General features: G+C 42.3%; 1 protein-coding gene across 1 annotated transcript in view; it reads right to left on the reverse strand.

Annotated features, from left to right (window-relative positions):
- LOC112077538 (L-threonine 3-dehydrogenase, mitochondrial) overlaps nucleotides 1–11,919 on the reverse strand; it is an 18,493-nt gene extending 6,574 nt beyond the window's left edge. Inside the window, exons 1-4 of the mRNA XM_024144037.2 lie at nucleotides 11,776–11,919; nucleotides 3,641–3,837; nucleotides 2,766–2,808; nucleotides 2,406–2,476 (exon numbers count right to left, since the gene is read on the reverse strand). Of these exons, the coding sequence (XP_023999805.2) occupies nucleotides 2,406–2,476; nucleotides 2,766–2,808; nucleotides 3,641–3,824 (298 nt within the window). The 5' untranslated portion in view covers nucleotides 3,825–3,837; nucleotides 11,776–11,919. The remainder of the gene's footprint in view (nucleotides 1–2,405; nucleotides 2,477–2,765; nucleotides 2,809–3,640; nucleotides 3,838–11,775) is intronic.
- Between the last annotated feature and the right edge of the window lie 2,931 nt (nucleotides 11,920–14,850).

Genomic DNA, 14,850 nt, shown 5'->3' on the forward strand with positions numbered 1-14,850 from the left:
AAGCCCTTCTAGTCCAGCACTGATATCTCAAAGTGCTGTACAGAACCCAGCCTAAAACCCCAAACAGCAAGAAATGCAGAGTGTAGAAGCACGGTGCTAGGAAAAACTCCCTAGAAAGCAAACCTAGGAAGACACTAGAGAGAACCAGGCTATGAGGGTGCCAGTCTCTTCTGGCTGTGCGGGTGGAGATTATAACAGAACATGGCCAAGATGTTCAAATGTCTAATAAATACCAGCCGATTCAATAATAATAATCACAGAGGTTGTCGAGGGTGCAAACAGTCAGCACCTCAGAGTAAATGTCAGTTGGCTTTTCATAACCGATCATTAAGAGTATCTCTACCGCTCCTGCTGCTCCAGAGAGTTCAAAACAGCAGGTCTGGGACAGGTACACGATCCGTGAACAGGTCAGGTTCCATAGCCGCAGGCAGAACAGTTGAAACTGGAGCAGCAGCATGGCCAGGTGGACTGGGGACAGCAAGGAGTCATCATGCCTGTTAGTCCTGAGGCAATGGTCCTAGGGCTCAGGGGTCCTCCGAAGAGAGAGAGAAAGAAAGAAAGAGAGAATTAGAGAGAGCATACTTAATATCACACAGGACACCGGATAAGACAGAGAAGTACTCCAGATATAACAGACTGACCCTAGCCCCCGACACATAAACTACTGCAGCATAAATACTGGAGGCTAGACAGGAGGTCAGGAGACACTGTGGCCCCATCCGATGATACCCCTGGACAGGGCCAAACAGCAGATATAACCCCACCCACTTTGCCAAAGCACAGCCCCCACACCACTAGAGGGATACCTTCAACCTCCAACTTACATCCTGAGACAAGGCCGAGTATAGCCCACAAAGATCTCCGCCACGCACAACCCAAGGGAGGGCGCCAACCCAACCGGAAGATCACGTCAATAGGCTATGCAATTGCGCTATAAACAGTGTCATGGCCTCTATTAAAAAGAGGAGGATCCCATCAGCTTTTCCTAATATTAAGCACATTGCTATTGTTTACAACAGAGTATAGCCTACCTGGCTGGATGAAAATAAATCACGGGGGAAAAAAATTCCCACTGCCCCTGTTTCGTTACAGGTGCATGATAATGGTCCATTCTAAATAAAAAAAAATTCACACAATATTATTATATGTGAAGACAAGATTAAGATCAAGAATAGTCTGATGGGATAACAATATTAGCCGTTGAATATATATATTATCACGTGTGAATGATACCCAGAATAAGAAAATAATGCCTTTTTTTGCGACTTTTTCGAATCATGTTTAACATCTTGATAGCCTAGCCATAGGCCTATAACTGTAAATAAGAATGTACCTTACGTCTACACTATTACTGCTATGTGCATTGCAGGACTTTTATAATGTGAAGAAGTAGCCTAATAGTTGATCAACATTTTAAGCTAAACATTCTGATCTGTTGCGTCAGCCACATTGCGTAATTTTTTAAATTGTTTTGTCTGTACCGCTACTTATATATCTTGTTTAGTTCCGTGTTGTTTATTTACTAAATTCACTCCCTGTACTTGCTCCTGTTGATAGCACGTTACCGAATAACGCCTCACAAAGGGAAGCAACAGGTTTTTTAATTTTTTTTTTGTCTGTACGCTACTTATATATCTTGTTTAGTTCCGTGTTTGTTTATTTACTAAATTCACTCCCTGTACTTGCTTCCGTTGAATATAAATACATTTGATATTGAAATGTTATGCAACATGAGCTCATGGGCTCTCATGAAGTGTTTAAATTTGATTTTCAAATACATTTGCATTGATGTCAGAGTGATTAGAGGGACAGTATAGTGCTGAGTACCAGGCAATTAGCAAGTTTGGTAGGCTACTAATGACCATCAGCAGCATAAGAGCTCGGAGAAGCCTAATTATTGAATAAACGGTCACGTGGAATTTGACTGCCTTCATGACTCGTGACCACCTGTGTGGTGGAAATACGGTCACCGCAACAGCCCTAGTAACGACGTAATTTAGCCCGTTAGCTTTGTGAGCTGATCAGACGCAAACAGAATATTTACAYAGTCTGGTGAATGAACAACCTAGTCCGACGTCAACCCAGTGTGATGCAAATACAGCCAGATGGGTAGACAGATAAGACCAGTCGACTTCAGTAGCACAGTAAACCAAGGTGGCTCCACCAGCCTACTTCATGCCATTGTGTGCCTGTAGTCTCACCTCACAGACGTCACGCCGTATTCACAACAGACCAACGGAGTAATACTCTAAGTGTCTCAGAGTAGGAGTGCTGATCTAGGATCAGGTCTCCTCTGTCCATGACATCTTGGTTATTCACTGTGATCTAAAGGGCAAAACTGATCCTAGATCAGCAGATGCTTGAAACTGTGTATAACACGTGTTGCCATGTTGTGTATCACTCACCGCTGTGGAAAACGTGGCTCGGAGGCTTCCTGATATCTGACAGGATTACATTGTTGTTTCCAAACCGCTTCCTGTGAAACAGGAAGTTACATTTAAAAACACAAGAAGAAGAAGAAGAAGAAGAAGAAGAGGAAGCTTGACTAAAACATTCCCTCCTAAAGGCTACGTTCACTGGGTTATCAAAGTGCTATGAAGGCTTTATGAGTTGTAGTTTGTTTTAAGTGGGACCTAGATTAAGTACTAATAATAAGCATCCAAATATGATCCTAAATGAATGTATACCATATGTATATACTGTTAAACAGCAACACTTGTAGAAAGGCAAGCATACGCTATTACAGAACACTGTAATGGTCTTACCTCAACCTTTTAGCCAGCCCTACCCCCAACTGTCCAAGGCCGCCTGAGAGAGGGAGAGAGAGAGAGAGAGAGAGAGTAAGAGAGAGAGAGGAGAGACGAGCAAGAGAGCAGAGAGAGAGAGAGAGAGAGAGAGAGAGAGAGAGAGAGAGAGAGAGAGAGGAGAGAGAGAGAGAGAGAGAGAGAGACAGAGAGAGAGAGAGAGAGAGAGCGAGAGACGAGAGAGAGAGAGAGAGAGAGAGAGAGACAGAGAGAGAGACAGAGAGACAAACAATATTATTATTAGAGGACATTAGAGACGTTATCGTACAGATCAGCAACATGACGACAGTTGCATGGAGATCAGAATGTCAGGTTAAGTCAGGTTACGTCAGGCGTAGGAAGCTATATCGGAGAAGGAGAGGCCCTAGCTTCACACGACCACTACAGCTGTTCTGTTCTCTCATCCTGTCCTGCTTTGAACACTGTGATGTTCCCTTCACACAACAAACCAACCTCTTCATCAATACAGCTATCTGTTGCTTGGGAGTCTCGTTTAGGTGAAGTTAGAACAACGCTTCTTTACTTAGATAAACCATAGATAGAGGTCCTATTGTGTTAGTGTGAGGTTGTGTAATTAAGGTTCGCTTCCCACAACTAGAGCTATCCTCTCTGTTGGCTTGAGAATCTTGTTAATGTTCAGTTAGACAAGCTATCTTCTCACAGAGAGAATTGTGTAAGTGTACTCCAAACAGACTAAGCTGTGAGAGTCGTTAGAGAAAGATGCTTATTTTAATCATTAATAAGAGATTCTAATGTGTTATGTTTTCCTCTAGGTATCTCTCGGGGGGGGGGGTCTTAAGGTTTTTTTCTGAGTGATGTCATCTGATTGGTCTTACCTGTGATGAGCACCTTGGGGTGGTCCGTCTCGGAGAAGGACACGGAGTGGAAACTGGCGTCTGAGGTGACCTGGCGGGGTGAGAAGCTGATGGTCCGTACGGCCACGGTGATTGGCTGACAGCCACATCCTGGGTTCAGGAGGGCTTGCTTAGCCACCTTGCTGAGAGTTCTAATAACAGGCATCTTGACAAGTCACCTAAAGGAGGAGGATGGGGGGGGGGGCATTGTAAGGACCCCACTCACCTGAATACTTTACAACTAAGTAGTATGCTTCAGTTGTCAAGGACTCAAACTCAAGGTTCAGAATACATTACCTATAATATATGTGTTTATTTGCTAGCAACAGATACAATTAAAACATATTGGATCATCAATCAGATGCATTGATGCACCATCAATGCATAAATAAGGTATTGGGTTGAATAAATAAGGTATTGGGTTGAATAAATAAGGTATTGGGTTGAATAAATAAAGTATTGGGTTGAATAAATAAGGTATTGGGCTGAATAAATAAAGTATTGGGCTGAATAAATAAAGTATTGGGCTGAATAAATAAGGTATTGGGCTGAATAAATAAGGTATTGGGCTGAATAAATAAAGTATTGGGCTGAATAAATAAGGTATTGGGCTGAATAAATAAAGTATTGGGCTGAATAAATAAAGTATTGGGCTTAATAAATAAAGTATTGGGCTGAATAAATAAATTATTGGGCTGAATAAATAAAGTATTGGGCTGAATAAATAAATTATTGGGCTGAATAAATAAAAGGTAAATAAAAATATGTCAACAGAAGGGGGGGGCAGGAAGGACACAAGAAATCAGAATACTTTACACTAGAGGAATGTCTGTCATAAAAATCCTTTAGATTTTTTCCAATTTGAGAACCTCCATTTCATTTTGTTCACTACAAGGTTGGTCCTGCCAGATTGACTATGTCTAGGTACAGGACATGTTGTCATACTTGGACGGCCAAATGCCAGTTAGTCAGCAGAAGTGCCGCAGTCTCACGACAGAGACAAACTGTACTAAGCAACGTGAGTTTGCTGTGCCAAAACCAACACTGGACATGCCCGGGGACGCACACAAAACCGTGAAAGAGATATGTGGAAAGAAATGGACCTTTACCAGGACTGGAAGGAGAAAGCGTGCACTGTGCTCAGCAGTCGTGGCATAATTTAGTTTAGCCACAGTCTTTATCCCAGAATGCACCGCCTAATTCCCTATGCTAAGTGCACTATTTTAGACCAGAACCCTTTCCCTATTTAGTGCACTACTTTAGACCAGAACCCTATTCCCTATCAGAATGCACTACTTTAGACCAGAACCCTAGTTCCCTATATAGTCACCCTACTTTAGAACAGAGCCCTATTCCCTATGTAGTGCAATACTTTGACCAGACCCTATTCCCTCTATATTGCACTACTTTAGACCAGAGCCCTATTCCCTCTATGTGCACTACTTTAGACCAGAGCCCCATTCCCTAGTAGTTGCAATACTTGTGACGCAGAGCGCCAGTTCCCTCTATAGTGCCCACTATTTAGACCAGAACCCTATCTCCCTATATAGTGCCCTACTTTAGACCAGAGCCCTATTTCCCTATGATGTCACACTACCTATTAGACCAGAGCCCCTGTTCCTCTATAGCTGCCACTACTTTAGACGAGCCCTATTCCCATGTTAGTGCAATACTTTTGACCAGAGCCCTATCCTCTGGCCTCTTTAGAAGAACATTCCTTAGTGCACTACTTAAACCAGAACCCTATTCCCATTAGTAGTGCACATTTACAACATTCCTCTTATGCACTACTTAGAGACCCTATTCCTCCTATATAGTGCAACTACTTTAGACCAAGCCCTATTCCCTCTATAGTGCACTACTTTAGACCAGAGCCCTATTCCCTCTATAGTGCACTACTTTAGACCAGAGCCCCATTCCCTATATAGTGCACTACTTTAGACCAKAGCCCTATTCCCTATATAGTGCACTACTTGTGAGAAGGCACAATTTCGGCATGTCTCATGGTCTGACTAACATCGCTCTRGCTCTGTCACAGCAGAYGCGGAAGTGCGACATCGGCGRATGAGGTGGATTGTGATGCATCCAATGCAAAAAAAAAMAGATATCTCTAGCTTAAACTGACGGATTTTGCTGGGGATTTTTTAAAATGTTATTTAGATTTCCGCGGGGGGTGCAGACATCGACCTTAGGGGGGTTAACTTATTGTCCTGCTGAAAGGTGAATTCATCTCCCAGTGTCTAGTGGAAAGCAGACTGAACCAGGTTTTCCTCTAGGATTTTTCATGTTTCTGTTTCTTTTTTATCCTGAAAAACTCCCCAGTCCTTAACAATTACAAGCATACCGATAACATGATGCAGCCACCACAGTGCTTGAAAATATGGAGAGTGCTACTCAGTAATGTGTTTTATTGGATTTGACCCAAACATAACACTTTGTATTCAGGACAAAAAGTGAATTGCTTCGCCATATTTTTTGCAAATCGGATGCATTTTCTGTACAGGCTTCAATTAGAGTACTGTAACTACAATATTGTTGATCCGTCCTCAGTTTTCTCCTATCAGCTTCAGATTGTTTAATAGTCATATGTACAGGGTTGCAGGAGATATTACAGGGTACAGTGAAATCTCAGGCTTCCCCACTCCATCATGCAGGATTAGTGAAAAAATACAATGGTATTAAAAGAAGAGGAATAAGGGCCTCCCGGGTGGCGCAGTGGTCTAGGGCACTGCATCGCAGTGCTAGCTGCGCCACCAGAGTCTCTGGGTTCGCGCCCAGGCTCTGTCGCAGCCGGCCGCGACCGGGAGGTCCGTGGGGCGACGCACAATGGCATAGCGTCGTCCGGGTTAGGGAGGTTTGGCCGGTAGGGATATCCTTGTCTCATCGCGCTCCAGCGACTCCTGTGGCGGGCCGGCGCAGTGTGCGCTAACCAAGGGGCCAGGTACACAGTGTTTCCTCCGACACATTGGTGCGGCTGGCTTCCGGGTTGGAGGCGCACTGTGTTAAGAAGCAGTACGGCTTGTTGGTTGTGCTTCGGAGGACGCATGGCTTTCGACCTTCGTCTCTCCCGAGCCGTACGGGATTGTAGCGATGAGACAAGATAGTAATTACTAGCGATTGGATACACGAAAATTGGGGAGAAAATGGGATAAAATAAAAAAATTAAGAAGAGGGAATGAATCACAACCATTAAACTCTGTAACTGTTTAGTCACCATTGGCAACATGGGAAAATCCCTGAGGGTTTCCTTCCTCTTCCGGCAACTGGGTTAGAAGGCGCCTGTATCTTTGTAGTGTCTGGGTGTATTGATACACCATCCAATTATGTAGGCTACCATGACGGTCCCACTTGGCCGATAACATATTGCAGCCTGAATGTAAATATGTTTAGGTAATTACATGTCTCAAATGATGATTATCACTGACCATTCAATAGCTTTTTTCCAGGTTCAGTGTTTTCACATGCCTCCAAATCATAAGGGCAAATAATAGTAGCAAGCACGCAAAACCACTCAAAGTGCAAATATGTGCAGCTATGATGCACTCTCCTCCCGCTATGACGAGCTCTCGTCCCGCTATGACGCGTTCTCATCCCGCTATGACGAGCTCTCCTCCCGCTATGACGCGCTCTCCTCCCGCTATGACGAGCTCTCCTCCCGCTATGACGAATTCTCATCCCGCTATGACGAGCTCTCGTCCCGCTATGACGCACTTCATCCCGCTTGACGAATTCTCATCCCGCTATGACGAGCTTCCTCCCGTATGACGAGCTCTCCTCCCGCTATGACGCACTCTCCTCCCGCTATGACGAGAGCTCTCGTCCCGCTATGATGCACTCTCATCCCGCTATGACGAGCTCTCGTCCCGCTATGATGCACTCTCATCCCGCTATGATGCACTATCATCCCGCTATGACGAGCTCTCGTCCCGCTATGACGAGCTCTCATCCCCTATGACGAGCCTCGTCCCGCTATATGCACTCTCCTCCGCTATGACGAGCTTCTATCCCGCTATGACGAGCTCTCTCCCGCTATGACGAGCTCTCCTACCCGCTATGACGAGCTCTCATCCCGCTATGACGAGCTCTCATCCCGCTATGACGAGCTCTCATCCCGCTATTGATCGCTCTCCTCCCGCTATGACGAGCTCTCCTCCCGCTATGACGAGCTCTCCTCTCGCTATGACGAGCTCTCGTCCTAGCTAGCTAAATTTTCAGATATTACACGTTTCTAATTTTGTCAGAAAGCCATTTTCATTTCAAGTTAAAGTGTACTGTTAGCTAGCTAGCTAACGTTAGCGTTAGCTGGCTGTCTAGCTAGCTAACATTACGTGTATGATCTGTGTAGTAATATTATTTGTATCGCAGAGCCACTTGCATTGCTAGTTATAGCCTAATGTTAGCTAGCTAACAATGAGCATGGTTGGTTAGCTACCTGCAGATTCATGCAGGGTAGTAACGTTATGAGTTGGGATTATGGTTCATTGTTTAGCTAGCTAGCTACATGTCTAAACAAAAGACTCCACTATGCAAATTACTAACGTGAAATCAACAAAACATGTCACCATGTAACTGGATTTAGGTTACAAAAAAAACAAGACATTCCCCTCCAATTAATTTTCAAGATTGATTCAACGATTCAATAGATTGTGGTTGTTGAAAAGACATTGCAAAGTTGATTAAAGCAGATTTTCCCAGTGGGTTAAGAGACAGGAAAACGAGGAAACGGTTTAGGGCACTAGGTTTTTCTGTTCCCCTCTCAGACCTGACTTGAAATGTAAAATAATCCAGATGTAACTTTTTTTTTATCCATAGGACTATGCTTGTAGTCTGATGTACAGTTGGCACTGTAACAGCCCTGAAATAACACTGTATTACACATAGGCCTAACTCAGTCAGATAGACCCACGGCAGATCCAATAATAACTGCCATTTGCTTTGTAATGTATCTAACTCTATCCAAATAGGCCTAGTCTAATTCAATAAACACTGTTCATTTGGTCTGCGTCTGCCAAGAACATTCAAACATATAGCCATGTAGTGATTGGTCTCATTTCCCCTACAGTTGCAAGTGCAACATAATAAATTGTCCTTGATACTCATTTTACTCACTGAACGAAATACCTCTTTCAGGTAAATTAGCGCCCTCATCCATCTCCATCTGTTGAGCCAAGCATAACACATTGAGACAATGAGAACATCTAGCAACCCAAARGGGTTGTGTGTTCAAATCTCATCACGGACAACTTCAGCATTGTAGCTATTTAACTACTTACCATGTTGGCTTCCCCCTAACCTAAACCCTAACATGAACCCCTAGTGCTAGCTAACGTTAGCTTAAGCCATCTATCTAACATTAGCCACAACAAATCGGAATTCATAACATATTAAACGTTTTGCAAATTCGTACCATTTGTACATTTAGAAAATTCGTAAATATACGGTACAAATTGCAATTTGTAACATATCATACAGCTTGTAATTCGTAATATATCATACGGAAAGAATGACAGACATTTACAAATTAATACATAGTCCTACCATACAAAATGTAATGTAAACTAAAGATTTACGTACAGAATAATACGAAATGCCCTGAGAACATGTTGAGCCAAGGACTGGCTACATAAACAAAGCATTCCTATAGGCTAAGGCCCAACCCAGCCAAGAACTGGCTATGTAAACACAGCATTCCTATAGCCGAAGGCTCAGCCCAGCCAAGGACTGGCTACAGTTGAAGTCGGAWGTTTACATACACTTAGGTCGGAGTCATTAAAACTCGTTTTTCAACCACTCTACAAATTTTTTGTTAACAAACTATAGTTTTGGCAAGTCGGTTAGGACATCTACTTTGTGTATGACACAAGTAATTTTTCCAACAATTGTTTACAGACAGATTATTTCACTTATAATTCACTGTATCACAATTCCAGTGGGTCAGAAGTTTACATACACTAAGTTGACTGTGCCCTTAAACAGCTTGGAAAATTCCAGAAAATTATGTCATGGATTTAGAAGCTTCTGATAGGCTAATTGACATAATTTGAGTCAATTGGAGGTGTACCTGTGGATGTATTTCAAGGCCTACCTTCAAACTCAGTGCCTTTTTGCTTGACATCATGGGAAAATCAAAAGAAATCAGCCAGACCTCAGAAACAAATTGTAGACTCCACAAGTCTGGTTCATCTTGGGAGCAATTTCCAAACGCCTGAAGAACACATTCATCTGTACAAACAATAGTACGCAAGTATAAACACCATGGGACCACACAGCCGTCATACTGCTCAGGAAGAGATGCATTCGGTCTCCTAGAGATGAACGTACTTTGGTACGAAAGTGCAAATCAATCCCAGAATAACAGCAAGGACCTTGTGAAGATGCTGGAGGAAAAGGTACAAAAGTATCTATATCCACAGTAAAACGAGTCCTATATCGACATAACCTGAAAGGCCGCTCAGCAAGGAAGAAGCCACTGCCCAAAACCACCATAAAAAGCCAGACTACAGTTTGCAACTGCACATGGGGACAAAGATCGTACTTTTGGAGAAATGTCCTCTTGTTGATGAAACAAAATAGAACTGTTGGCCATAATGGCCATTGTATGTTGGAGGAAAAATGGGAGGCTTGCAAGCCGATGAACACCATCCCAACCGTGGAAGCACGGGGGTGGCGAGTATCATGTTGTGGGGGTGCTTTGCTGCAGAAGGGACTGGTGCACTTCACAAAATAGATGGCATCATCTATTGTGGAATATATTGAAGCAACATCTCAAGACATAGTCAGGAAGTTAAAGCTTGGTCGCAAATGGGTCTTTCAAATGGACAATGACCCCAAGCATACTTCCAAAGTTGTGGCAAAATGGCTTCAGGACAACAAAGTCAAGGTCTCAATCCTATAGAAAATATGTGGGCAGAACTGAAAAAGCGTGTGCGATCAAGGAGGCCTACAAAGCTGACTCAGTTACACCAGCTCTGTCAGGAGGAATGGGCCAAAATTCACCCAACTTATTGTGGGAAGCTTGTAGAAGGCTACCCGAAACGTTTGACCCAAGTTAAACAAAGCAGAGAAAGAAAATAGAGAAATAAAATAGAGAAATAATATAAAAGTTATTAACACGTAGTAATAATAGATACACAATGAGTAATGATAACTTGGCTATAGACACGTGGTAGCGGTACCGAGTCGATGTGTAGGAGTACGAGGTAGTTGAGGTCGATATGTACACGTACACATATTAATATGCAATATTGAGACGTTTCATCTCACTGTCCAAAGGGAATGAATGCGGGCTGCAAATGAGTCAATTTCCTCCTTAACTCTATTTAATAGAGAGAAGGCAACAACAACAAAGAAAACATAAAACAGGGAAAATGTGTACTTTGTTCATGAAACACCGTTTACCATCACCATGCTAGAGTAGGTAATGCCTGTCCTGGTTGTTGCCATGTCACTTTCAGCCAATCAGTTATTTTTCCCGTCTTCTCGCCATTAAATTGAGTTGAGGAAATTGATGCCTTTGCAGTTGAATGGAGAATGTTTTATGTAAGGAATTGGTCCATGGGGGATAAACGTATAAGCCGGCTGCATGCACTCCCTTCGGACGGTAAGATGAAACAACTCAATATCGCCATCTGCCGGGCTTTGGTCCAACTCCTCACCCTGGTTCATATGAACGTGTCCTRGGACTGATTGGAAAATTCTATAGCGAACAAAGACCGGGTAGAGGCCACGTAACGGAAAGGCTATAAAACACATTGGCAGGGTTTAATTTCAAGCAGTAGGGTTATATCTTCTTCTCTATGTTGTGTTACTTGCTTAAAATACTTCTTTTTTTTGCGCGAAGGTTAGGTGTGCCAACAGTTGAATCGATCGAGTTGTTTTAATTCTACTAGATTGCTGATTTCGATAAATAATAACAATAAGCGACAGTCTCTATAATATAGTTATTTATATTAAGTCCTTAAAATAAAAGTCCTAATTTGCATCAGTATAAAAAAAAATCAATGTTATCCCATATAATTGTACATTTTGCTTCAAGAAATTTGAGAAAAAAAAATCCCAATTCAGTTTACACAACAGATCTGCTTTAACTTAATACATTAAAATGAATAATTACTCACCAAATAAATAGTCTGGATCTTTATACAATTCGAAGTGTCCCTTGTTTCTTTGAGCCTTGGTTAGGTATGCTTCTCCTCAAGTTCGGCTGCTCCGTCCTATTAGCTGTCAGCTAGACAAAGCTATACGACGCTGGTACGTTTTCATAAATTATCTCTCAGCCCCGGGCGTTATATATCAGCCGAAGCCATCTGGGTTCAAGAGAAGCCGGTTTCCTTTCCGATTGGCGGAGCCTCGGAGGTGCGGTCCCACGCCCGCGCTGAGACCACACCCACATGACGTCAGTGACTGGCGTGTTCTGTCAGGATATTGACTGAGGCAGCACGCCGACTCAACGACTCTATGTGAAAATCTGAGGCCCCACTCAAACCTAACCCGTAAATATAGAAAATTCACTATAGGCTACAGTCAAAGACGGCAGAAGGATTTTTTTTTTGACAGGGGACGCAGGATTTTTCTGTTGTTGCCTGATTTAGTTTCTGATGATAATTTCCGACATTTACAAAAGGCTTTTTTGTTAGTCAACTTGTCTATAATTAGATACATACAGCTTCTCCTTTGTCATTATATGTTGCCCTAAATCAACCCTTGCCCAACAGAATAATGTAATAGATCGATAGAATAAATGCTTAAATCTAGTTGACATCGGTAAAGTTCTCGGTGATCTTTCACGGTGCAAAGATGTTTAGGGGAGGAAAATACAATAACGCAACAACAACAAAAAAACGGGAAAAATGTTTGTGCAAAATGTTCAAATGACATCAGTTTGACCGGTTGTAAAGGCAAAAGAAAGCTGTCAAACGACACAACGTGTTTCTGATATGATTTCAGTTCGGCTTTGATGCATATTTTATGTTGTTGAAATACTATCTGCTTTTATGATGCTTTTATGATGAAGACAGCACCTCTACAGATTGTATCTGACTCTTGCGTTCTCTCACGATGCATAAATAAATAAATCATATTTCTCCGCTCCTGTTCCCTGGTCCAAATTTAGCCTACATTTGGTGTATCATTTTACTGCAAACAATGCTTAATTCTGCAGGAGTTATTAAGGTAATGTGAGAAGTTATAGACCTACAGTCAGTGTCCAGATTTCAGTTTCCATTTAACCCATCTAAACAGCAGGCTAGAGTTCCCTTGACGTGCATCTTGTGACTGTTGAATTTGTATAGCGCCTCACAATCACCACACATCACAGCCGGCACTGCTGCATCACAATCACCACAACACAGACTGCACTGCTGCATCACAATCACCACACATCACAGACTGCACTGCTGCGTCACAATCACCACACATCACAGCCGGCACTGCTGCGTCACAATCACCACACATCACAGACTGCACTGCTGCGTCACAATCACCACATCACAGACTGCACTGCTGAGCCCAAAAGCATCACTTGGCAATTGGCTGTGTTGGCTATTTGGCACGAGTTCAGTTAAACCCTAACGTTTAGGTTTATGCTCTTAAACCAGATAGCCTCAAATAATGAAAGGAAAGACCTCAATGTAGCCTATAGATATACATTGCACAATAATTATACATTTATAATTTTTTTAAGGTATTGTTTCTCTTTATTCAACCCGCCCGCCCTTCAGCCACGCAATATCGAATGACCCTAAACCCGTCTGGACTGCGGTTTGAGTCAAGCCGCTCATCACTATTGTGTGTGAAGGGACATGGGGGAGAGGTGACAAAACTGAAAAAATGCCATAACTCCTCCTCTAATGTCTGGAAGCCAAATTGCTTGTACAGTCTATTTACAACAACAACAAAAAATGATACTGAGTCAACCAGTGATTTCCGTAATTGGGGTAAGAAACGTTATTCCGGTATACTGTGTAATGTATGACCTCAGAGCTGGTATTTGGCAACTGACCTCAAGTGGGAGTATGGAGCAGCATCATGATAAGATATGGAATATAACGCTAGGTGTAGTAAACTGTTACCAGAGAAATGTTCTGACAAGTATCTTAAATTATATACTTTTTTGTTGTTGAAAATCCCATAACATTGTAATAAAGAAACAGTTCACTGAAAATTCCATTTGTGTTGCTGTCAATTGGTACAAAATACAGGCGAAACATATATATATATATATTTCAATGTTTATTATGATTTAGTAAATTATACATAGTTCTCCCCCCGTGGGACATTTCCTGACTTAGACACATGTACTGCTGTATAGAAAATAGACTCTGTACATTACACACTCGGCATTAATACATACAATACTTATTACTTATTATCATACACGTCTCATATAGCCACATACACAATACTTACGAAGAACACCATCGTATTCGTGACGCTACAGACGTTTTCTTGGTGAGAAGACCGATTTTGGGGATGTCACCTGGACAAACACCACTGTAGCTCTACCCCTTTTCCACCACAGACGAGGGGCTGCATTCCAAACACGTCAAAGAGACACATGCTTGTCCACTTACCCTCACCATATGCCCTCGGGGGAATCCCAGCGGCCATCTTTGCTGTCAATCCAAACAATTAGCCAAGCAAGGAAAGTTGGCAACCTAAGTCCCTCAGCCTTCGTTTGTGATCCGAGTGTTTTAGTGATCGAATTCTGTTCACGCCAGGGCCTGAAAATCCCCATAATTCAATTCGGGATGATTGTACATCACAAAGAAATTTTTTACCAAAACTTAAAACTAACATCAATATGGAGTCAACTTACAAGTATAAGTAAAAATGAATGTAAATAAGTTAGAAATTGTGCTACTAATGCACATGATGGCACAAACACCTCTCTTAATAAAAGTAATTCATGTTTTTTTGTTTAATTCACTTTTGGAATGGATAGCTAGCGCATAACTGACATCACACTTATACGTTATAATTTTAAATTGACCTGATATCATCAGATGGCTAGTATTCGATGTCTGCGGATGCATTGTCTTTCGGCCAAGATATTAAAATACAATCATAATTGGCTGTAGCGCATATAAAGCACACACAACAGCTACCGGTGGTTCCATGATGACTGAAAACACTACCTTGGGACAAACAAATGAATTTCCATGCAAAGGCGGTTCGTTTAAAACTCATTCATT

The sequence above is a fragment of the Salvelinus sp. IW2-2015 genome, unplaced genomic scaffold, assembly GCF_002910315.2.
Source record: "Salvelinus sp. IW2-2015 unplaced genomic scaffold, ASM291031v2 Un_scaffold4667, whole genome shotgun sequence".
Lineage (NCBI taxonomy): Eukaryota > Metazoa > Chordata > Actinopteri > Salmoniformes > Salmonidae > Salvelinus > Salvelinus sp. IW2-2015.